The 24,143-nt window shown below is 45.0% G+C and overlaps 1 protein-coding gene across 5 annotated transcripts in view; it reads right to left on the bottom strand.

Moving 5' to 3' along the window:
• Window positions 1-24,143, bottom strand: part of LOC134340532 (formin-like protein 3) — a 184,364-nt gene that overhangs the window by 94,897 nt on the left and 65,324 nt on the right. For all 5 annotated transcript variants that reach the window (XR_010016573.1, XM_063037873.1, XM_063037874.1 and 2 more), the window contains exons 2-4: window positions 6,178-6,261; window positions 4,336-4,416; window positions 3,210-3,286 (exon numbers count right to left, since the gene is read on the bottom strand). Coding sequence is in view for 4 of the 5 variants with exons in the window: in XM_063037873.1 (XP_062893943.1) it covers window positions 3,210-3,286; window positions 4,336-4,416; window positions 6,178-6,261 (242 nt within the window). In the remaining variant the exon portion in view is untranslated. The remainder of the gene's footprint in view (window positions 1-3,209; window positions 3,287-4,335; window positions 4,417-6,177; window positions 6,262-24,143) is intronic.

Genomic DNA, 24,143 nt, shown 5'->3' with positions numbered 1-24,143 from the left:
CATTAATACTATATTCTGCCATCATATTTGACCTACCAAAATGAATCACCTTACGCTTACCTGGGTTGAACTCCATCTGCCACTCTCAGCCCAGTTTTGCATCCTATCAATGTCCCGCTGTAACCTCTGACAGCCCCCACACTATCCACAACACCCCCAACCTTTGTGTCATCAGCAATCTTACTAACACATCCTTCCACTTCCTCGTCCAGGTCATTTATAAAAATCACAAAGAGTAAGGGTCCCAGAACAGATCCCTGACTTTCTGAAGATTTCCATCATTCATAGATACATAAAGTTATCTAGCATGGAAATTGACCCTTTGGCTCAACTCATCCATGCCAATCAAGATGCCCATAGAAGATAATTTAATTTGTTTGCATTTGTGATCATATCGCTCTGAACTTTTCCTATCCATGTTTCTGTCTAAATGTTTATTCAAACATTGTAATTGTACCTGTATCTGCCACTTAATCTGGCAGCTTGTTCCATATACCCACAATCCTCTGTGTGAAAAACTTGCCCCTCCAATTCCTTTGAAATCTTTCCTCTTATCATGAAGCTAAGCCCTCAAGTTGAGACTTCCCTAACCTGTGTAACCTATGTACTGTATGCTCCTTATAATTTTGTAAACCTCAATAAGGTGACCCCCCTCAGTCTATTTAACTCCAGGGAAAACTTTTCTGACCTATCTAATCTCTCCTTATAACTCAAAAGCCTTCCAGTCCCAGCAACATCCTTGTGAATCTTTTCTACACCCTTTCTAGTTTAAGCACATCCTTCCTATATTGTGGTGACCAGAACTGTACACCAGCCTAACAAACAATTTATACAACTGTAACATGATGACCAACTCCTATAGTCAATGCCTAAGCCGATGAAAGCAAGCACACCAAACGCCTTCTTCACCACTCCATCTAACTGTGTTGCCACTTTCAGAGAACTATGTACTGATATCCTAAGGACTCACTGTTCACTAACACTTCCCAGGGCCCTGCCATTCACTGTATGTCCTGGCCTGGTTTAACTTCTCAAAATACATCATTTCACACTTGTCTGAGTTAAATTCTATCAGCCATTCCCTTGCTTGCTTTCTGAGTTGATCTCGTCCTCCGTTTCTGTTTCAAACTTCCAGTATCTGCAGTGTTTACTTCAACCCAAACCATATATAATCAGCATTCTGTAGATCTGTTTATTCATAGGCATGAGGGGCCGAATGGCTTCTGGAATCATCCATAGTTTATTTACCATCATGAACCTACTGCTCTCACTAATTACTGCTCTTGTAAACTTATAATTTGGAGCCCCATCGTCCAGGCCATGCTCTCTTCTCGCCACTACCATTCAGGCAGGAGGTACAGGCCCCACACCACCAGGTTCAGGAACAGTTATTAACCCTACATTCATCTGGCTTCTGAATGGGCATGGTTTATGTCACACACCTCAACGCTGAACAGACTCCACAACCTACAGACTCACTCTCAAGCACGCTACATAGCGCACATTTCATTTCTGAACACATGCGCTGGAGAAAAGGCTGTTAGAATAGGAGTGGCTGAAGATTAACCAATCACAGTCCGAGATGAAACTTTCCAAAGTGGAACCATTGTTTGTTGCTGTCAGCCCCTCCCACAATCCTCCCTGTCCCTTTCTGTTACCTGGGCTGCAGCATCCACTGGTGGGGGTGACAGGAGGGATTTGAATCTGCTCTTGCTCAATCCACTGCCTGACAACCAGTTCCATTCTTTCATCAATCCTATCCTCACTAAGTACCACTATTTCCCAGCCTCTCCCACCCCCAACTTCCTCCCCCAGACTACTTCCAGCATTAAATTTCAATTCCTCATCCCCGTAAGAAGCAGGAACAGGGAGGGGCTATTCCGCTCCTCGAGCCTGCCCTGCCATTAATCAAGGTCATGGCTGATTGCCTTCCTCAACTCTGTTTTCCTGCCCTGCCCCACACATCACTTAATTCCTTTAATATCTTCCGACTGTAATCAATGACTTGAGCTGCCGCACCCACTGGGGCAGAGAATGCCAAAGATTCACCACCCTCTGAGTGAAGAAATTCCTTCTCATCTCAGTCTTAAATTGCCTCGGTTTTGAGACTTTGACCCCTGGTCCTTGACTTCTCAGCTAGGTGAAACATCCTCCCTTCATTCTGACTGTCGCGCCATTAAAGATTTTTGCAAATTGTAATGAGAACTCCTCTTGCTCTTCGAAGAGAATACAGGTTTAGTCTACTCAAATCTCTCCTCATGAGGTAAACATTTACAAATGTTCACTGTCATGCCCTTGACTCTTTAGTGTACGGGTGCTTGATATACAAAGCTGTATATATGATGAGCGAACCATCCTCCATCCATAGAAACACCTTGTACTGACATTTCCTTTTGCTCAGCCTTTAAGATTTATGATATTTTACTTAAGAAAACTTTTCCAGGAAGGCATCCCTTTTGTAAATTGAGGAATGGCTGCACAGTAGGTACAGTCTCATGAAATCCATTGTAATCATAATAAGTCACCTTTACACCAGAACTCAAATCCTCTTATAATAAAGACCAACATATTATTTGCCTTCCTCACTGTTTCTTGCATTTGCATCCTTGACCTCAGATGTTTCTGTGACCTCCTCCCCACAGTTCTCCAACATTTCTTTATCTTCTCTTCTCCATAGTGCTAACTCAGGCCTTGTGGTCTGATAATTAACGGAAGAGCCTTTAACCACCTCAGGACAATTGTGTAATATTGTCATGAGCCCTGTGGGCCTGTGCATCTGCATTTGTTAATTGGTGTCTGATCCAGAGTCATTAAGCCCTTATACTTTCTGTTTAATCTTGTCAAATTTATTGTGACTGGCATAGGTTTTCAACGTACCATATTTATTTAAAGTGGATTCCCAATTAGTGCAGGTTGCGGGGTCCTTGTGTGTTTCAAGCATGGTTCGTCTTGTGGAGTTGCTCGTTTGACCACCGATGTTCTCTTGGAATCCCTATGAATAAACTCTTGTTTCTGTCTCTACGTGGAAGTCTGTCGTTCCTCCTCACCCGGGTCAGTCACTTGTCAGCGTGCATCATGACAGCAATACTCTGCATCAACTCTAAGGTCTGCCAAGCCTTCTAAATAGCCTCCCCTCATCTCCCCTGTATGCTTCCAGTCTTTCCTCATCTTCCTGCCTTGCAACTGCTGGCTGCCTGTAATGCACTCACCCAATGTAATTAGTCCGGAGGGAGATCTCCAGCTCTCGCAGCACCTTTGTGGATTCCTGCACGCGGCGTCTAAACTTCTGTAAAAGATTAAGAAAAGTCTGTGGGTGCAGAGCTGATTAATTTTAGCCTGGGGTGATGAACAGAGGGACATATTAAAGGAGTTTTATAGTGCTGCAATACACTGCCCTGTAGGTACAGATAATGGCCATTTTCACTCTGCCTAGCATTGTGCATTCATCCTCCCTATCCCTGCACTCTATCCCCTCTCTCTCCATGCATCCTTTCATTCCTTGTTCCTCACTCTCCCTCCCTTTCACACTATCCACCCCCCCTCACTCTCCACACCACCCTCCACTATTCCTCATTCTCTCTCTCTCATCCTCTGGCCTCAAATTCCATCTCATTCTCCGCCTCCATCCGTCTCCCTGCTTCTCCCTCCCTCCTGTCCCTACTCCTTCACTGCCTCCTTCACAACTCCATCCGCACTTCCTCCCTGCTTCACATTGGAACTGATGTACCACCAGCTCCGCAAGATTAACACTGAGAGTATCACGGTGCTGAAGTGGATTGTCTGAGAGGAGAAGCTGTATTGGAGATGAGTACTCTCCATGACTGTCTCTGCATCCTTGAAATACATCCACTTGTCCATGCTGTAACGGAGAAAATTCAGCATCCAGCCTACTTTCAAGATTCCACATATTTAACCAGTTGGGTTTATTCTGATTGATGCTTACTCAATCAAAGATTAGCTTTATTTGTCACATGTACATTGAAACATACAGTGAAATGAGTCATTTTGTGTCAACAACCAACGCAGGCCAAAATGGTGCGAGGGGCAGCCTGCAAGTGTCGCCACACTTCCAACATAGCATGCCCACAGCTCACTAACCCCTATGTCTTTGGAATGTGGGAGAAAACCAAAGCACCCAGAGGAAACCCACACAGTTATGGGGTTTAATACCTATCCCACATACAAATCAGCCTCACATTCCCCAAGGCTAAAGAGCAGCTCACACATGCTCACAGAAGTTATCCTTAAGGACGTCTTATTCAATGTGTTGCTGCAATACTCAAGGTGGTGGCCCTCCTTATAAAACTGTTTCACTGGTGTACATAGTTCTTTTACCTTCCTGGTGACCCCTGGGTCCAGGTAGCTCTTGAGTTTCTGGATGTAGGTGTGTGGGGGGTTCTTCACCTGAAACCGCTCCTGATCATACAAATAGAAACAGTCAGTCATTCAGGTTGAAACACGAGAACCAGGATCAACAGATGATGGACCAATTTACTGAACCTTTAGAATGGTCTACCCTAGAAAGCTAAGGACACTGAGACCTCATTCATTCATGGACTAGAGCAAGAGTTTTTTTATACACAAGGGGGAATTGAGGAATATGGGATTGGGCAGAAAAGTGAAATAAGTGTAGGATCATCCAATTTTGAATTTTGAAACAAAACAGAGAGTGGCGGAAACATTCAGCTGATCATGAAGCATCTGTGGAGAAAAAAGCAAGATCAATGTTGAGGAAAAAATCATTTCTGACAAAGGGGCTTTGACCTGGAACTTTGTTTTTCTCTAAGTGTTTCTATCAATCCCTGTTTTGTTTCACCTGGTGCATTTTGCTTTCGTGGGATATTGTTGAATAGCAGGACATGCTTGCTTTCCATTGGGAGATAATTATAGTGGGAAAGTGGGGGCAGAAACCCTGGCTGATTTATTTTCTGTGACCTGCACCAGAGATGTCGAAAGCCAAAAGTAAGACCACATTCTCCACCTGTCAGTAAGTGGAGAACAGGTAGCTTTGGGCCAAGTGGAGATCAGACTTGTATCTGCCCACTGGACACTATGAGGGGGCATGACTGAACCCATAATAAATGAACTGAGTTAAACGGCCTGTGTCCAATCTCAATTGCACCACTAACGGTGGCCATGCCTTCAGTAATTCCCTCCATAAACCTCTCTGCCCCTCTACTGCTCTCTCTCCTCTAAGGCCAACCAAAACAATTGTGGTATTCTGTCCCAATGTCTCCTTCATTGGTGTCTAATTGTGTCTGAGAACATTTCTGTCAAGCACTTTGCTAAGTGTGCAATGTTTTCCTTGTTGTAGTCAATTGAGTTGTGGAAGCAGAATGGATGTGCCAGGCTCCCTTTCCTCAACTTATTGGGCTGAGCCCTGGAACACGACGGGAGATTTTGCTGGGAAGCTTCACCCATTGGAGGACACTAGAAAAGACAAGTGCACTCCCAGTGAGTGAAGTGAAGGGCCAGAAATTCACTGGCATCCCCCTGTGACTGATGCGTCAAGTTCCTCTCTATGGAAACTTTCTCGTGCAAATGTGCATTTAAAATACTTAATCTCCACCTCCCACCCTACGCTTTCCAAATCCTCACTTCAAGGTACCTGTCAGGCTGACCAATCTCTCATAACCTTGTCACCAATATCTCAGGCCTTCCACCATCTGAATTAGAATCCAAATAATATGTCATGTTAATTTTTTTTGGATATGAGAATACAAAATCAGTTGGATACTTCAAATTTCAGTGGAATACACAGAAGACCAGCCTGGGTACAGAACTCTCACAGTCCAGCGATGGTTAATTGGCCAATGTAAACTAGCCCTTGTGTGTAGGTGACGTACAGAACCTGAAGTTGATGGATGTGTGGGGAGAATAAAACAGGGATGAGTGTGAAAATGACTACTTGATGGTTAGTGTGGGCTTAGTGGGCTAAAATGCCCATTTCTGCATCATATAGCTCAATCCATCCATGACTCTGTGTTGAACACACTGCAAGTCTCACATCCTCAGCAGACCAGCAGAGTGGTCTGGAGATAGAAGCTCGTCAAGGCAAAGCCCCGAATGAGAGGAGGAAATCCATCTCCACATCACCCCCAGCCCTCCCCAAACAATGCTGGGGGGGGGGTCACTGCATCCCAACCTGTAAGGTAGATCTTATCAGATTCCAAGTACCTGATCACAGATGAGATCCCATTTCTTCTCATTGTCATACTGCCGTAAGAGTCGTGCTTTATCTGGAGGAAGATTCATAGAATTCTGCAAAGGAAGCAAATAGGGCGAATATTATTTCCCAGTGGAAACCCTTTCATGCCTGCCAACATCACACCACACAATGGCCAAGAAATCTGGGCAGATTTCTGCCTTTCCATCCAGACATAGAAGTGGCCCATTATAGAAACGGCCTGATAATTCATAAATGAGTGAAATCAGTAACAGCCAGTGGATCGGCAAAGTCAGGTCACACACCTGGGTGTGTGTTGGATTGAACACTCCCAGCCACTGAGACTTGGACAGGTCCTGCCCAGCTTCTGGGCTGAGGATAATTTGCCAGGCATTGAGCTAGGCATACATACTAGCAGCATCTGTAATGTCACACCAGACCCCCAGAAACATAGATTGGCAATGGCGGAAGCAATGAGTGAGGTACAAGCAATAAGCAAGAGGAACTTGCCAAGCAATAAGTGATTCAGGGTGTCCAAATCCCAATCACCAGTTGCCCACACAATTGAGGGAGAGCTTGGGGATCCAACAGCAAAACAAGCTGAACCTGTGTCCGTTGGGGGACAAAGCCTAATCTGAAGCATTCTTCTGCAACTTGCTAATCCACTTAACTAGCCTGGCAGCCTCTTGGCATCTATGCCATACCTTCTGCTAGTCTGACTGTACACCACACAAAAAATTAGACTTGTAGATACCCTCAAGTCATTTGCACCCACGGGCAATTTTGTACAAATGAATGTTAACATCAATCAACATTGTATAGAGAAATGCGAATTTCAAACATTCTGGAGCCCATAGTGCTCCCAACACCTAATGCCTGCACTAAGGATTGAGAACAGGTGAATTGTTATTTTGTGGGACTGTACTTCACCCCTCAGATATCCTGGAGAGCTGCACAGAAGCGAGTATCCTTGTTGAACATAGCACCCATTCCATGCACGCCTAAGTAATACAAATCAAAGTGAATCAGTTTCTGGTGTTGGTGGAGTCAAGATCATCTATTCTGATCCATCCACTAGCGCAGGCTAGTAGGTTTTTGGTTTAACCTCTGGTCTGAAGAATGTCTCTCTACAGAGCAGTAGTAAGTCCCAAAATAGAGACTGAATGCAGAATAGAGATGGAACCCAGCGATTTTTCAACTTACGTCACGTGAATTCATTTGCAAGTTGGGATGATAACAAATGTGCTAAAAGATATTGCAGAGGTTGGATACAATCAGAATGCAAGATATATTAAACAAAGTCTGCAGATGCTGGAAATCCAAAGCAACACACATAAAATGCTGGAGGAGCATTTAGGTCAGGCAGCATCTATGGAAATGAATAGATAGACAACATTTTGGACGTGAAGAAGGGTCTCGGCTCAAGACTGCCTGACCTGCAGAGCTCTTCCAGCATTTTGTGTGTGTTGCAAGATATGTTGGCTATTTTGACAGAATAGATCTTGAAAAGAGTTACTTTAAAACATTCTCTTTAGCTAAAGCTCACTTGCTAAGGGAGAAGTTCCGAAGAGCAGTCCCACACTGTGATATAAATCCAAAGCCAAATGTGTCTGCTTGGATGGCATCGGCTGCGGGTCTTGTTATAATGCTTTCCAGATCACATTCATACCTCGACAACTCAACGACCTCAGGCTTTTTGAGTTCTGCACAGAGCTCAGCGCGAGCATGGCCGACGTGCAGGTGGCTCTTCTGACACAGACCCTGCCGTGCCCAGTAAAGTCAGCAGCAAGAATTTGGCAGGGAAGGGTTTCCAGATCAGCTGGGTTCCGTGAGCACTCAGCCTTCTTCAGAGGTAGAGGCCTCGAGAGGCTTTTGCTGGGGTGGAGAGGTTCAAAATGCAGGAAGGTAGTCAGAAGCCCACTTGCTTCAGTGAAGCAAAATGACCCATTGAGGAAGAAGAAACATTTGCTATAACATCTACCACACCCTCAGATTTTTGAGCCGTTTCACTGACACCCTGTCCACCTGTCCTTTCTGTGGCTGGGAGGATTCAGAGTACCGTGCTTATAGGTAGTGTGAGAGGTTACAGCCCCTGACTGAGTATCTGAAGGGGTTGCTCCTCGAGTTCTGTTTTTGCACTTCAGCCCTGTGCTGCTGATATACAGTCACCCTGTAAAGAGCAGGGTGGGTCGGTTGGGGAATCGACTGGTGAGCTTGCTCTTGGGTCTAGCCAAGATAGCCACTCCCAGGCCCAGGTGGTGAGCGGTCAAGTGCTCTGCCCGAGCTGACTGGCTGCCCCTCTTCCGGGGCTTTTGATCATCCCCAGGTGTCCTTGGAGTCTCTATTGGAACAGTGAGAGGGGTGGGGGAGTGTTTTGAGAATGGTCCCCCACCCCCCCTCCCCGGAATTGAGTGTTTTGTAGATGATAGCAACCATATTTTAATTTGAAATTGTAGATAGTATTGTAAGTCACTGATCATTGTGTGTATTTTGTGAGTGAATAAACTTCCGTAGTTTTGTGATAAAAAGCATTCAGGCAATTTGTGAGCGTAACCAAGCAGGCTGAGCAGAGCTGAATTCATTCTGCGTTACTTGCATCAGAGCAGCCCAGTCTGACTGGCACAGGGGAAGGTTACACCTGCTGGGACAAAGACAAGGCCAATGCTGCTCTCTCAGTCGTAATCTGGGAAGTAAAGGCTCAAAAAAACCAGGGCATTTCGACTGATGCCAGTTCCCCATTTGAGGTATTGAGCTTTTGGGGGTTCCTAGAAAAGGGGTTTCTCTCAGATGACAAGTTAGGAACATATTGCTTATAATGAAGCAAGAAGCCATTCGCCCATTGAATCTCTGCCAGCTCTCAGGGGCATCTCATTCCCTCTCTTATTTTCTTGTAATCTATTTTCTCTTTTATGTCACCAACATATTGGGGGCAATTTATAGCCACCTATTAACCAGAGCACCCAGAGGAAATTCATGCAGTAACAGGGAGAACATGCAACCTCCACACAGACAGTGCCAGAGGTCAGGACTGAACTCTGAAACTCTACCTGCTGAGCCATTATGCTTCCCATCTGGGTATGCAAGATGCCCAAGGCTATGTGGCCTGGGCTAGAAAGATCCCAATAATTAAGAGGCAGCTTTTCTGGCTTTCTGGTGAGAAAAGCAATAGATACACTCAGGAAGGGTCAGAGAGTTGGACAATCTGGACACTTGACCACAGACACCATCCAGTTGTTAATAAGGTATTCCCTTCCCCGACATTTTTATAATCCTAGCTCCCATAATCTATTTATTTAAGACTAAACTGAACCTACAAACCTGAGCCAGAGACTAAAATCAAACATTAAATTGGCTTGGATCAAGTTTCAAAAAAGATGGATTTAAACCAAACAAATCAACTTTAGTTTATTCCTTTAAAAACAATACCTTGATAACTTGAGATGTATTGCGATCAGCAGCTGCGCTACACAGAGCAAACAAATGCCAGGTTCAGCCAGGAGCGAGGCTCACCTGGATGGTGGAGGGCAGACCCAGTCCCCTGCCATAACCCTCAAGTGTGAGAGTTTGGCTGAGACTGAGCACCCCGCACCTGCGGAGGGGAGCGAGTACAGCTACATGCGCCAGCGAGAGCGTGGGAGGGCAGGTGTTTCCAATCGTGACTGATGGCACATAATTGCCAGAGTGATGCAGACGTGAAAGGGAACTTTGCTCGTGCCATGTGCGAGAACGCTCAGGCGAGTGAAAAAAAGAGAGCTTGCATGTGTGAGCAAAAATTATTGTGTTCGTGTGCACAAGTGAATGCATGCATGGTTGTGAATGCATGTAAGTGCATAGGTGAATATAGGTGAGTGAGTGCACGCACAGATGCCTGTGAGTGACAAGGGGACAGTACGGTTTGATTCCACTGACAAACCCTGCGTTAATATCTCCCCTCCATTCACGTTTAAGATCTGCACGTGTTGAGTGGTTACTTCACCTGCCAGGGTGTGAGGAACCAGATATGTCAAGGGTCGCGGGAGCTAGGCAAGGGGACCAGCAAGAGGCTGGTCGAGAAGCGTGGCTTCACAGCTTTCGCAGCAAGGAACATGGCAACCGTCCCTGCCAACATTGTCCATCAACAGCCTGAGCTAAGTACTTGAGCTTTGTCTTCGGGAAGAGATTAAAGAGACTTCAACATTACTGAGAGCACATTGTGGACTATCTCATATTAATTAGCTATATAATTCATGATGACACTACCTTCACCTCCACTGACCCACATTGGCTCCCAGTTAAGCAAAACCTTAACTTCTTACTCCCATTTTCAAATTCTTCTATCGTCACATCCCTCCACTTCTCTAATCTCATTCACCTCTTTAAACTTCTCAGATCATTGCCCTCTTGAACAATAGAGCTCTTTCACCTCTGAAAGCCATGACTTTGACTCCCTGGGCAGATAAAGTGGAAGTTGAGAGGATGTTTCCAATACTAGGGGAGTCTAGGGCCAAAGAGCACAGCCACAGAATACAAGGGCATCCCTTTGGAACAGTGATGAGGAGGAATTTCTTTAGCCAGAGGGTGGTGAATCTGTGAAATTCACTGCCACAGATAACAGTGGAGGCCAAGTTATTGGAAATATTTAAAGTGGAGGTTCTCGATTAGTAACGGTGTCAAAAGGTTACGGGGGTGAAGTGCAGGAGAATGGGATTGAGACAGAAAATAAATCAGCCTAATTCTACTCATGTGCGTTATGGTCTTATAGTCCTCTACTCAGACGCTTCTCAGCATCTTCAACCAAGGATAAAAACAGAGAATGCAGGGAAACAAGTACCCTCTGATGAAAGGTTGTCAATCTGAAACACCAATTCTATCAGATACTGCCTGACCTGCTGGGTGTTCCCAGCATTTTCTGGTTTTAAATTTTCAGATTCAGCTGTGTTTTGATTTTCAATTGCTCTTTTTCCAAAGTTTCTGCCACCCTTCCTAATCCCTCCACATATGGCTCAGGGCTGAACTTCCTTTAATACTAGATCTGTGAAACTCCTTTGGATATTTTGCCACATTACAGGCACTTGAATGCAGGCTCTGGTTGTTTGCAAAAGTAATTCCCTGGATTAAAACCACTACTATTTAAAACGATGGAAGTGGTAGATTTGTCCTGGATGGTGTCAAGCTTCGTGAGGGTTGTTGGAGATGCACTCATCCAGATGAGTAGAGAGTTCCCAGCCTCCTGTTTTTACCTTGGTGATAGAAAGGCTTTCAGATGTCAGGTGGTGAGACCTCCTCCTGTAGCCACGGTATTAATGTGACTGGTCCAGTTGAATCTTTTGTCAGTGGTGACTGCAAATGTTGACGGTGATGGTAATGCCACTGAATATCAAGGATAGGTGGTCGGACTCTCATAAAGACTCTCCCTTCTTGGAGAGGATCATTGCCTGGTACTTTTACGGTGCCACTGGCTGAAAGAGTGGTAGAAGAAGATTTGACCGCAAACTCCAAAGAGAATTTGGATAGATTTTGATAAGGGATGATATTTGCAGAGATATGGGGAAGAGGCAGGGGGTAGAAACCTAATTGGAGAGCCCTTTCAAAGGACTAGTTTAGACTCAATGGACAAAGTGGCTACTTCAATACATGGTTAATTACTTTTTCAGATGATGACAAGAAGGTGTACAGGAGTGAGACAAATCAGCTGGTCGAGTGCTGTCACAGCAACAACCTTGCACTCAACATCAGTAAGACCAAAGAATTGATTGTGGGCTTCAGGAAGGGCAAGACGAGAACACACACCAGTCCATGTAGAGGGATCAGAAGTGGAAGGGATGAGCAATTTCAAGTTCCTAGGTGTTAACACCTCTTAGGAGCTATCCTGGGCCCAACATATCGATGCAGTTACAAAGAAGACACGACAGCAACTATTTTTTCATTAGGAATCTAAAGAGATTTGGTACATCACCAAAGATACTCACAAATTACTACAGATATACCATGGAGAGCATTCTAACTGGCGGCATCACCATCTGGTATGGGCGGGCGGGGTGGGGGGGGGGGAAGGGGGCAGAGGGGGGCACTGCACCGGATCAAAATAAGCTGCAGAAAGTTGTAAACTCAGTCAGCTCCATCATGGGCACCGGCCTCCCCAGCATCCAAAATATCTTGAGGCTTCGCTCCTTGAAAAAAAGGCAGCGTCAATCATTAAGGACCTCCAGCACCCAGGGCATGCCCTTTTCTCACTGTTACCATCAGGAAGGAGGTACAGAAGCCTGAAGGCACACACTCAGCGATTCAGGAACAGCTTCTTCCCCTCTGCCATCCGATTCCTAAATGGACATTGAACCCTTAACATTACCTCACTACTTTTTTGCCCTACTTATTTAATTTAACTTTTATATTACATTATATATTTATACTTTTATACACACATATATTTTTTTTACTGTTATTCACAGCTTTTATTGTTACAACTGCCACAAAAACAACAAATTTCACGACATATGCTGGTGATGTTGAACCTGATTTGGATTCTAAAAGAAAGCAATGGGTAGATACAGGGGATGGACGATTATTCAGTACCAACTTCAGAACCCTCATAGGTAGTCACAACCACCTCTGATATCAAGAAAGAAAAAAATATTTCCACAGCTTTGGAAGTGAAACTTACAAGATTGTATAATAATGCAAACAGCATCATTTCCTGTCTGGAGTGCGGTGGAGGGGTTGGGGTGTGTGGAGGGGTGGGGGATGTGGGGTTCTACTGCTTTAGGCCACACACTGTGCACATCTCACACAGCGTTGCAGGGACATGAGTAACTTCCACAGGAGGAAACCCTACTTGTGCACTTTGCTTATTTTTAAAAAAAAACAAATGAAAACTGTTGCTAATGCGGGAGGAATGCAACGAGTTTGAAATTCTAATCAAACCCACTTCAGGCCCACGGCTTGGCTCAGTCAAAGTGATGTATACAGCACTTTGCCAAGGGCAGCTGAATTGCATCTCCGTCGCAGTGCAGATCTGGGTTTGCGTCAGACCAGCACACACCTTGAGAGGAGCTCACTCCCTCCCGGCCCGGCTCCACTGGCTTACAGCACCTGGCACTCAGAGCGAGCAGCAGGCTAAGTTATTAACATGTCCATACTCAGCCAAGCCATGCGTGCAAACTTGATGTCTGGATTGAAAGAAGCAACCTGGATTTAAATAGCGCCTTTATCACTCCAAAACCTCACATGGGGAGGATGAGAAAACAGGCTTGGACAGAGGCAGGAAGAGTGAGGAAAAGCAGAAAGGTTTAAGGGAGAGAGTTCACAGGCACAGAGCTCACAGATGCCAATGGTGGAGAGATTAAGCTCAGGGCAGAATCCTCAAGAGGATTAATTTTTACTTTATAACAGCTTAGGAAGTGGTTCAGACCACTGAATCTATGCCAGCTCATGGTGCAATCCCAACATCCATTCATTTCCCCTGTAACCTATTTTCCCCACACTCTGAAGAACTCCCTCCTGATTCTACCATTCACCGGCACACTAGGGACAACTTACAGCAGCCAATTAACCCACCGATCTGCACATCTTTGGGATGTGGATGGAAACAGGATCACCCAAGGAAAACCCATGTGGTCATGAGGAGAACGTGCAAACTTTGTGCAGACATCACTGGAGGTCAGAATCGAACCTGGGCCCCTGCAGCTGTGAGGCAGCGACTCTACCTTCTGCACCTCTGTGGCAAGTTGGAATAAGATACAGATGGGGAGATTCAAAGTCACAGAGGAGAGGATTCATCCATATCTCAGAAAGGATGTGTTGTCATTAGAAAGAGTCCAGAGGAGGTTCACGAGGATGATTCCAGGAACGAAGGGGTTAACACATGAGGAGCAATTGGCAGCTTTGGGCCTGTACTCACTGGAACTTAGAAGAATCTGTGGGGATCTCATTGAAACCTACCAAATGTTGAAAGGATATGGAGAGGATATTTCCTCTGGTGGGGGTATCCAGAACTAGAGGGCACAGCCCCAAAATTGAGGGCCAACCTTTTAGAACAGAGGTAAGGAGGAATTTTTTTTTAGTGAAAGAGTGGCGAATCTGTGGAGTGCTCTCCCACAGACTGCGGTGGAGGCCTGTTCTGGGACCCTTATTCTTCGTGATTTTTATAAATGACCTGGATGAGGAAGTGGAGGGATGGGTTAGTAAATTTTCTGATGGCACAAAGGTTGGAGGTGTTGTGGATAGTGTGGAGGGCTGTCAGAGGTTACAGCGGGACATTGATAAGATGCAAAACTGGGCTGAGAAGTGGCAGATGGAGTTCAACCCAGATAAGTGTGAGGTGGTGCATTTTGGTAGGTCAAATATGATGGCAGAATATAGTATTAATGGTAAGACTCTTGGCAGTGTGGAGGATCAGAGGGATCTTGGGGTCCGAGTCCATAGGACGCTCAAAGCAGCTGTGCAGGTTGACTCTGTGGTTAAGAAGGTGTACGGTATATTGGCTTTCATCAATCGTGGAATTGAATTCAGGAGCAGAGAGGTAATGCTGCAGCTATATAGGACCCTGGTCAGATCCCACTTGGAGTACTGTGCTCAGTTCTGGTCGCCTCACTACAGGAAGGATGTGGAAACTATAGAAAGGGTGCAGAGGAGATTTACAAGGATGTTGCCTGGATTGGGCTGCATGCCTTAAGAAAACAGGTTGAGTGAACTCGGCCTTTTCTCCTTGGAGTGACAGAGGATGAAAGGTGACCTGATAGAGGTGTATAAGGTGATGAGGGGCATTGATCGTGTGGATAGTCAGAGGCTTTTTCCCAGGGCTGAAATGGCTGCCACAAGAGGACACAGGTTTGAGGTGCTGGAGAGTAGGTACAGAGGAGATGTCAGGGGTAAGTTTATTTAACGCAGAGAGTGGCGAGTGCGCGGAATGGGCAGCCGGAAACAGTGGTGGAGGTGGATACAATAGGGTCTTTTAAGAGACTTTTGGATAGGTACATGGAGCTTAGAAAAATAGAGGGCTATGGGTAAGCCTAGTAATTTCTAAGGTAGGGACATGTTCGACACAACTTTGTGGGCCGAAGGGCCTGTATTTGTGCTGTAGGTTTTCTATGTTTCTATGTATATTCAAAGTGGAAGTTGATAGTTTCCTGATTGGTTGAGGCATCAAGGAATATGGTGAGAGGGCAGGTGTATGGATTTGAATGGGATCCGGGATTAGCCATGATGGAATGGTGGAGCAGACTCAATGGGCTGAATGGCCTAATTCCTCTCCTATGTCTAATGGACCTCAGGACCCAACAGCATCCACAAGATTGGGAAAGGAAAACGGTACTAGAAATAGTCAGAGTATTTGGCTCTAGGAAGGGTTATCGAATGACCCTCAGGTGACATGGGAAGTCAGAACATCTCACTGGTTGGAATAGTTGGCACTTCAGGCTGGAGTAAAAGCTGACCTCCAGGTGACAAGTCTGGTCCCTCTTCTCTTGAACAAGGGAGGAAAAAAAATCACAACCACCTCACAATTCTAAATGGTATTTTGAGAGAGTAACTTTTTATTTTACTTTCATCTGGAAAGGGAGGAAGAGGAAGAAGACAAGGTTGGTGGGGTGTGTTGTGGCTAGATTATGGGGAGCACAGGGAAAGTTGTGACCCTTCAAAGTTCAAAGTAAAATTTATTATCACAGTACGTCATGCAACCCTGCGATTCTCTTTCTGCAGGCATATGTAGCAAATCTATAGAACAGTAACTGTAAACAGGATCTGTAAACACCTGACCTGTAAAAAACTGTACAAATGCAGATAATAAATAAATAGCAATAAATAAGAAGCATAATAAACAATGTAAAATAGTCCTTAAATGAGTGAAGGTATCCCATTTTGCTCAAGAGCCTGATGGTTGAGGGGTAGTAACTGTTCTTGAACCTGGTGGTGCGAGTCCTGAGGCTCTTGTACCTTCTACTCTTGATGGTAGCAGCGAGAAAAGAGCATGGCCTGGGTGGTGAGGATCTTTGATGGATGCTGCTTTTCTATGGCAACATTTCATGTAGATATGCTCAATGGTTGGGAGGGTTTTACCCGTGATGGACTGGGCCAAATCCTCTTGTAGGATTTTCTGCTCAAAGTCATTGGTGAGAAGGTACCATCTCAGCAAGAAGTTGGCACCAGTGCCTTGCAGTAATGAGGAGAAAATGCCCTTGTTGCCTGGTCTATAATGGATTTGCCATTCCTACTATCTGACATAGTGCAGTAGTTTACTGTCGCCCTGAACTGGAGGGGTTGAATTACATTTCCTTGATCAACATGTTTATATGAAGAACATGCAATTTATACAATTTCCACCCCTGCTTTCTGCTGCAGAATGAGCTGGATCAGCCAATTGTTGGTGAATGGGACCTTTGTCTAAAATTAGCTCAGTCTGACTAGTGAGAGAAAAAAAAATCCAACAGCAGCCCAGCCCAATTTGGAAAACCCAGGAAGGTCACAAAGTCCAAAATGTGGGCATTTTGGAAGCTAAAATGAAGTCTTAGCCTTTATAAAGAGTAAAGGTCACACTTTTCCACACAGCAGTCCTACCCAGGCTGGATTTGAAATGCTAACAGACCGACTTAAACACGAGCCAGTACTGAGAAAGGAGCCTTTTAATTTGACACATTCAGTAAACTGAGAGAAAGAGGAAGAAAAGAAAATGGCACAGAATTCCTTTGTTGATAACCTGGCACAGAGAGTTGAGGGGCTGGCATTGTGTGATGAGGTGCTGAATTACACACATCAGAAAGGTCTGCATTTTGATTGTAAGTCTGTTTGCTGATCTTGGCTGGGACAGCCACAAGACAGCTAAAATTAGCCATTAATACCTCCAGGCAAGATTTGGGTTCGGCGATCGAGAAAGAAAGTAAAAGAGAGGGAGAGCAAATGAAAGAGAGGAGAGAAGGAAACAGAAAGTGAAAGAGAGAAATAAAGAAAGAGGAAGGAGAAAGACAATGTGAGGGAACGTGATAGGAAGTGAAATAATGGGAGAGAAAGGCACTGAGAGGGAGAAGTAAAGAGAACGAGTGAAAGGAGGAATGGGAAAGAGAGGAGCAAAAAGGAAGAGAGAAAAGAGTGCAAGAAAGTGAGGGAAAAAGAGATAAAAGACAGAGCAAAAGAGAGCAAGAGGGGGAAAGGGAGGGAGATAAAGAAAGGGAGAAAGAGAATATAATTCTAGGGCTCCAGTGCCTCTTGCTCATGTGCATTATTCAGAAGAGTAGAGTCCAGATCAGGGCCAGTAATGCCAGCTCGCAGTGGTCATATTCCATGTCCTCCCAACACAACAGGTTAAATCGTATATACTGCTGGCCAACAGCTCTGCAGAGTGCTATCTGCAGCGTTCTCCTCAATGTCCAGCTCATCCCTGACTTCCACACCAGAAAATTCAAAAACAAAATCAGCAATGAGCTGAAGTCAGCTGATAGCATACCTGCTCTGCAGCTCAGTGCCAACAAACACTTTGTATCTGGCTCATCGGCTTTACACCAGAATTTGCTGACATCAATAGCTTCTCATTCAATTAGGGTTGTGCTGAGAGCAGGTAAGCGTTCCATCGAAGAGTCACAGATGGGAAACATTAACTGTTCCTTCTCCCATAGGTGCTGCCTAACTTGCTGAGAGTTTCCAGCATGTTCTGATTTTGTTTCAGTATTCCTATATCTGCAGGTGTTTTTCCCAACTTTAAGTAACATTTTTATTTTCTTTTATTTTACTTCGTCTTTTTTCTTTCTAAATTAATCTTAGACAGTTTAAGGGAGTTCATAAAAACATCTTTTTATTTTAGAGAGATGCAGAATCACATATGTTTAATATGGCCATGAGAAGTGTATCAGTGGAAGCTGGTGAACTAGAGCATTTGGTGGGTCAGATCAGGCAAGATCCGACTTAAATATTTTCTATATGTAGCTATTAAAGAGCTGAGATCAAATCAAAATGAAAAAGGGAACATCATAATGCTATTATTTCCCCTTAAAGCGTTATCTAAGATATTCAATCCTGAAGGCTCCAGAATGCAGTTGACTGTTGCTTTTGTAAAAGCTGAACAGCCAACTTTGAGACCATGTGATCAGGAGAAGCCAATGCTCATCAAACTGTAGAGGTGCAGTACTTTTTGTCCAAAGTCAGACAGTAGGCATCAAGGTAGGAGACAAACCCCTTACAAGACAAGCATAGTTACTGGACATGGGTGCAAAGGAGAAGGACTGTCTGACAAGGAGTGAGGTTGCGTGATGAATTCGAGAGAAACAGAAACATGAGGGATTCTGCAGGTGCTGCAAACGTTGAGTAACACACACAAAATGCTGGAGAAACTCAGCGGGTCATGTAGCATCCATGGAAATTAAAAACAGTTGATCTACCTTCTCCTTCAGCCTTTCACCTATCCCCTCCCAGCTTCTCAGTTCATCATCCCTCCCCCACTCCTTCCCCCTCACCTGGTTTCATGTGTCACTTTCCAGCTTGTACTCCTCACCCCTCCACAAGTTTCCTATCTTAGCTTCTTCGCTGTTCCTGATGAAGGTTCTCGGCCCAAAGCGTTCACTGATGATTGCTCTCCATAGAGGCTGCCTGACCTGCTGAGTTTTTCTACGGTAACACATTCTGCTAGAATGGGGTACCCTTCACTGTGATCACTATGTCACAAGGCCCATTTAACACTGCAGGCAGGATCCCAATGACATTACGCCCGCACAACACCGCCCCCCCCTTGCATACAGGGAGGAAGCAAACCTCCAAAATGGCCCCCCTCACGCAAGCTGTAAACATTGCACTGAGGTGCCATCAGCATTGTGTGAAGACTGCTTGGTGTTTGAATTTTGCCTTCTGCATCTCTGCTGTTTACTTTGACCTAGCTTCTTCCAGGGGGAGAGAGGACAACCCACGTGGGAAACATAGGACACCAGTTTCTTTCACAAAAATTGAAGCTGTATGTTAGATGGAATGAATTTTCCCCCAACCTCTGTGTTGTTGCCATAGAAATGCAGGACTGACATGTTTCTTAACTCCTTATAGTGTTCTTCCGACAGCTCCTTAAATATAACAATTCTCTGCTCATCCTCATGAATGGAGGAACTCAGCAGGTCAGGCAGCATCTATGGAAATAAATGACGTTTCGGACCTAGACCCTTCATCAGGAATCAAGAAAGCCCTGGCTGTAAACAATACCTTTGTTGTGTTTATGTGTCTCCCAGTGCCACAGCTGTTGGGCCACTGCCTCACAGCTTCAGTGACGGGTTTGATCCTGATCTCGGGTGCTATGTGTGTGGAGTTTGACCTTGTCGGTAGGTTAAATGGCCACTGTAAACTGACCCTAGTGTGTAGGTAAGAATCTGTGGACAACAAAGATATTGGGGGATTGGGATTACTCTGAGCTGGGCATGGCCTGGTTGAGCTGAAATGGTTTCTTCCTTCTATGCTGTGGAAAATACGAAATACCCTTTCATTGAAATACAATTGTTGTTGTAAGGTCGGATACACGACAGCCAATTTGTACACAGTAAGCACCCACAAACAGCACAAGAAGTCAAAGTCAGCTGTATGGTCCTTTGAGTCTGCTCTGCCATTCAAAAGACTGTGGCAGAACTGACTTTGCCTTCAACTCACCTTCCCTGTATTACCCACGGCGTTCGATTGAGTAAAAATCTGCCCATCTCTCCCTCAAATATATTCAATGGCTCTGCCGCCACACCTTCTCTGGGGTGGAGAATTTCAAAGGTTCACCAAACCCTGAGAGAAGTCCTGTCCTAAACTGGCAGACCACAGTACGTGTGCTTGCAACACTGTGTGTCCAACAGAATGATCAGCAGCACTGGGGCTCCACAGGGGACTGTCTTGTCTCCCTTTCTCTTCACCATTTACACCTCGGACTTCAACTACTGCACAGAGTCTTGTCATCTTCAGAAGTTTTCTGATGACTCTGCCATAGTTGGATGCATCAGCAAGGGAGATGAGGCTGAGTACAGGGCTACGGTAGGAAACTTTGTCACATGGTGTGAGCAGAATTATCTGCAGCTTAATGTGAAAAAGACTAAGGAGCTGGTGGTAGACTTGAGGAGAGCTAAGGTACCGGTGACCCCTGTTGCCATCCAGGGGGTCAGTGTGGACATGGTGGAGGATTACAAATACCTGGGGATACGAATTGACAATAAACTGGACTGGTCAAAGAACACTGAGGCTGTCTACAAGAAGGGTCAGAGCCGTCTCTATTTCCTGAGGAGACTGAGGTCCTTTAACATCTGCCGGACGATGCTGAGGATGTTCTATGAGTCTGTGGTAGCCAATGCTATCATGTTTGCTGTTGTGTGCTGGGGCAGCAGGCTGAGGGTAGCAGACACCAACAGAATCAACAAACTCATTCGTAAGGCCAGTGAAGTTGTGGGGATGGAACTGGACTCTCTGATGGTGGTGTCTGAAAAGAGGATGCTGTCCAAGTTGCATGCTATCTTGGACAATGTCTCCCATCCACTACATAATGTACTGGTTGGGCACAGGAGTACATTCAGCCAGAGACTCATTCCACTGAGATGCAACACAGAGCGTCATAGGAAGTAATTCCTGCCTGTGGCCATCAAACTTTACAACTCCTCCCTTGGAGGGTCAGACACCCTGAGCCAATAGGCTGGTCCTGGACTTCTTTCATAATTTACTGGCATAATTTACATATTACTATTTAACTATTTATGGTTTTATTACTATTTATTATTTATGGTGCAACTGTAACGATAACCAATTTCCCCCGGGATCAATAAAGTATGACTATGACTATGACTATGAAAATGGTTGGCCACTTATTCTGCAATTATGTTCCCTAGTTCTAGTTCCCCACATTAGGTAACCATATCCTTTCATCTGTCAGTCAGAATTTTACATACTTCAACCCGATAACCTCTGACTCATTGAAACTCCAACCTGCTTAACCTTTCCTCATTTATAGGCATCCATTAGTCTCATGAGACCGTGGATTTGCAACTTGGAAGGTTTCCAGGGCGCAGGCCTGGGCAAGATTGTATGGAAGACTGGCAGTTGCCCATGCTGCAAATCTCCCCTCTCCACGCCACCGATGTTGTCCAAGGGAGGGGCATTAGCACCGATACAGCTTGGCACCGGTGTCGTCGCAGAGCAATGTATGGTTAAGTGCCTTGCTGAAGGACACACGCGCTGCCTCAGCCAAGGCTCGAACAAGCGACCTTCAGATCACTAGATGAACGCCTTTACCATTTGGCCACGCGGTAACACAACACACATCAACCCCTTCTTCTCAGAAATCAATCCGATAGATCTTTTTCTGCACTGCCTCCAAAGCAAGTCTACTCTTCCAAATTAGTTCATCCACAGTATGTCATTACAGACAGCTGAAAACCTCTGGAGAAGTTTGGGTAGCTTGGGTTACACGGGCTTTTGGTGCACAGCTGGGGTAGGAGGGAAGAAGGTGATCAACAATTGAGGTGGCAAGCCTCTGGCAGCAAGAGTGTGGTAGAGAGAGTGAGAAAGCAAGGGGTAAGGGGAGGAGCAGGGGGCTGAGATGAAGGGGTTCAGGGGCAAAGCTAGAGACAGCATATTTAGGAACCAAAGTGGGCAAGCTCACGTGGATATGTCTGTGTAAGCTTGTTCACATACTGTATGTGTCTAACAGAACTTGGCCCCTACTTGTCATGGACACCCATGTCAATGGACCCCTCAGCCCCTGCTCCTCCAGAGAAAAGCAACTCTACTTTGGCCAAACTCTAATCCAGGCAGCATCAGGTAAACCTCTTCTTCACCATCTCCAAAGCCTCAACATCTTTCCTTTGATAGTATAAACAGAACTGAATGCAATAGTCCAGATGCTGCCTAACCAGAATTAGACCATAAGAGCATAAGACATAGGAGCAGAATTACCCCATTCAGCCCATCGAGTCTGCTCTGCCATTCCATTACGGTTAATCCTTTTCAACCCTATTCTCCTGCCTTCTCCCCATAACATTTGACACCCTTACAAGAACATACCAACCTCTGCTTAAATATATTCAATGACTTGGCCTCCACAGCTGCCTGTGGCAATAAATTCCACAGATTCACTACACTCTGGCAAAAGAAATTCCTCCTCATCTGTTCTAAATGGACATCCCTCTAGTTTGAGGCTGTGCTCCCTGGTCCTAGTGTCCCCCACTATAGGAAACATCCTGCCCACATCCACTCTATCTAGACCTTTCAATATTTGATAGGTTTCAATGAGATCCCTCCACGCCCTCATTCTTCTAAACTCCAGCAAGTACAGGCCGATAGGCATCAAACACTCCTCATATGATAACCCTTTTATTCCTGGAATCACTCTCGTGAACCTCCTCTGGACCCTCTCCAATGCCAGCACACCCTTTCATAGACAAGGGGCCCAAAACTGCTCACAATACTCCAAGTGCGCTCTGAGCAATGCCTTATAAAGCCTCAGGATTACATCCTTGCTCTTATATTCTAGTCCTCTCAAGATGAATGCTAACATTGCATTTGCCTTCCATACTACTAGCTCAACCTGTAAGTTAACCTTTTGGGAATCCTGCACAAGGACTCCCAAGTCCCTTTGCACCTCTGATTTTTGAATTTTCTCCCCATTTAGAAAATAGGACATGCCTTTATTTCTTCTACCAAAGTGCATGACTATATACACCCCTACACTATGTTCCATCTGCCAGTTCTTTGCCCATTCTCCTAATCCGTCTAAGTCCTCTGCAGACTTCCTGCTTCTACAACACTACCTGCCCCTCCACTTATCTTCATGTCTTGGCCACAAAGCTATCAATTCCATCATCCAAATCATTGACATATAATGTGAAAAGAAGCAGTCCCAACATCGACCCCTGTGGAACACCACTAGTCACCGGCAGCCAACCAGAAAAGACTCCCTTTATTCCCATCCTTTGTCTTCTTCCAGTCAGTTAATCTTTTGTCCATGCTAGCATCTTTCCTGTAATACCATGGGGTCTTATCCTGTTAAGCAGTCTCATGTATGGCAACTCGTCAAACGCCTTCTGAAAATTCAAGTACACAACATCATTCAATTCTCCTTTGCCTATCCTGCCTGGTATTTCCTCAAAGAATTCCAACAGATTTGTCAGGCAAGATTTCACCTTAAGGAAACCATTCTGCCTTTGGTCTATTTTATCATGTGTCTCCAAGTACCCTGAAACCTCATTCTTGGATAATGGACTCCAACATCTTCCCAACCACTGAAGTCAAGGTAATTGGCCTATAAATTCCTTCCTTCTGTCTTCCTCTCTTCTTAAGAGTGTAGTGATATCCTCCAGAACCATTCCAGAAGCTAGTAATTCTTGAAAGATCATTACTAATACTTCCATAATTTCTTCAGATACCTCTTTCAAAACCCTGGGTTGTTGTCCAGCTGGTCCAGGTGATTTATCTACCTTCAGACCTTTCAGCTTCCCAAGTATCTTCTCCTTAGTAATAGCAATAACACCCACTTCTGCCCCCTGATACTCTTGAGTATCTGGCATATCGCAAGTATCGTCCATAGTGAAGACTGACACAAAAACCTCCACCATTTCTTTATCCCCTATTACTACCTCTCTGACATAATTTCTAAGCAATTTGATATCCACTTTCACCTCTCTTTTACTCTTTATAGATTTGGAAAAACTTATGGTATCATCTTTTAAATTATTGGCTCGCTGCCCTTCATATTTCATCTTTTCTCTCCTTGTGGCTTTTTTAGTTGCCTTCTGTTGTTTTTTTTTTAAAAGCTTCCCAATCATCCAACTTCCTACTAATCTTTGTTATATTGTATGCCTCCTCTTTCGCCCTTATGCTCTCTTTGACTTCCCTTGTCATCCACGTTTGCCTCGTCCTCTCTTTAGAATACTTCATCTTTGGGATGTATCTCTCCTGTGCCTTCCAAATTGTCCCCAGAAACACCAGTCATTGTCTTTCTGCTGTCATCCCTGCTAGTGTCCTCTTCCAATCAACTTTGGCCAGTCCTCTCTCATGCCTCTGTAATTCCCTTTAC

This window comes from Mobula hypostoma, chromosome X1, assembly GCF_963921235.1.
Source record: "Mobula hypostoma chromosome X1, sMobHyp1.1, whole genome shotgun sequence".
Taxonomy (NCBI): domain Eukaryota; kingdom Metazoa; phylum Chordata; class Chondrichthyes; order Myliobatiformes; family Myliobatidae; genus Mobula; species Mobula hypostoma.
This window is presented reverse-complemented; position numbering and strand designations above follow the sequence as displayed.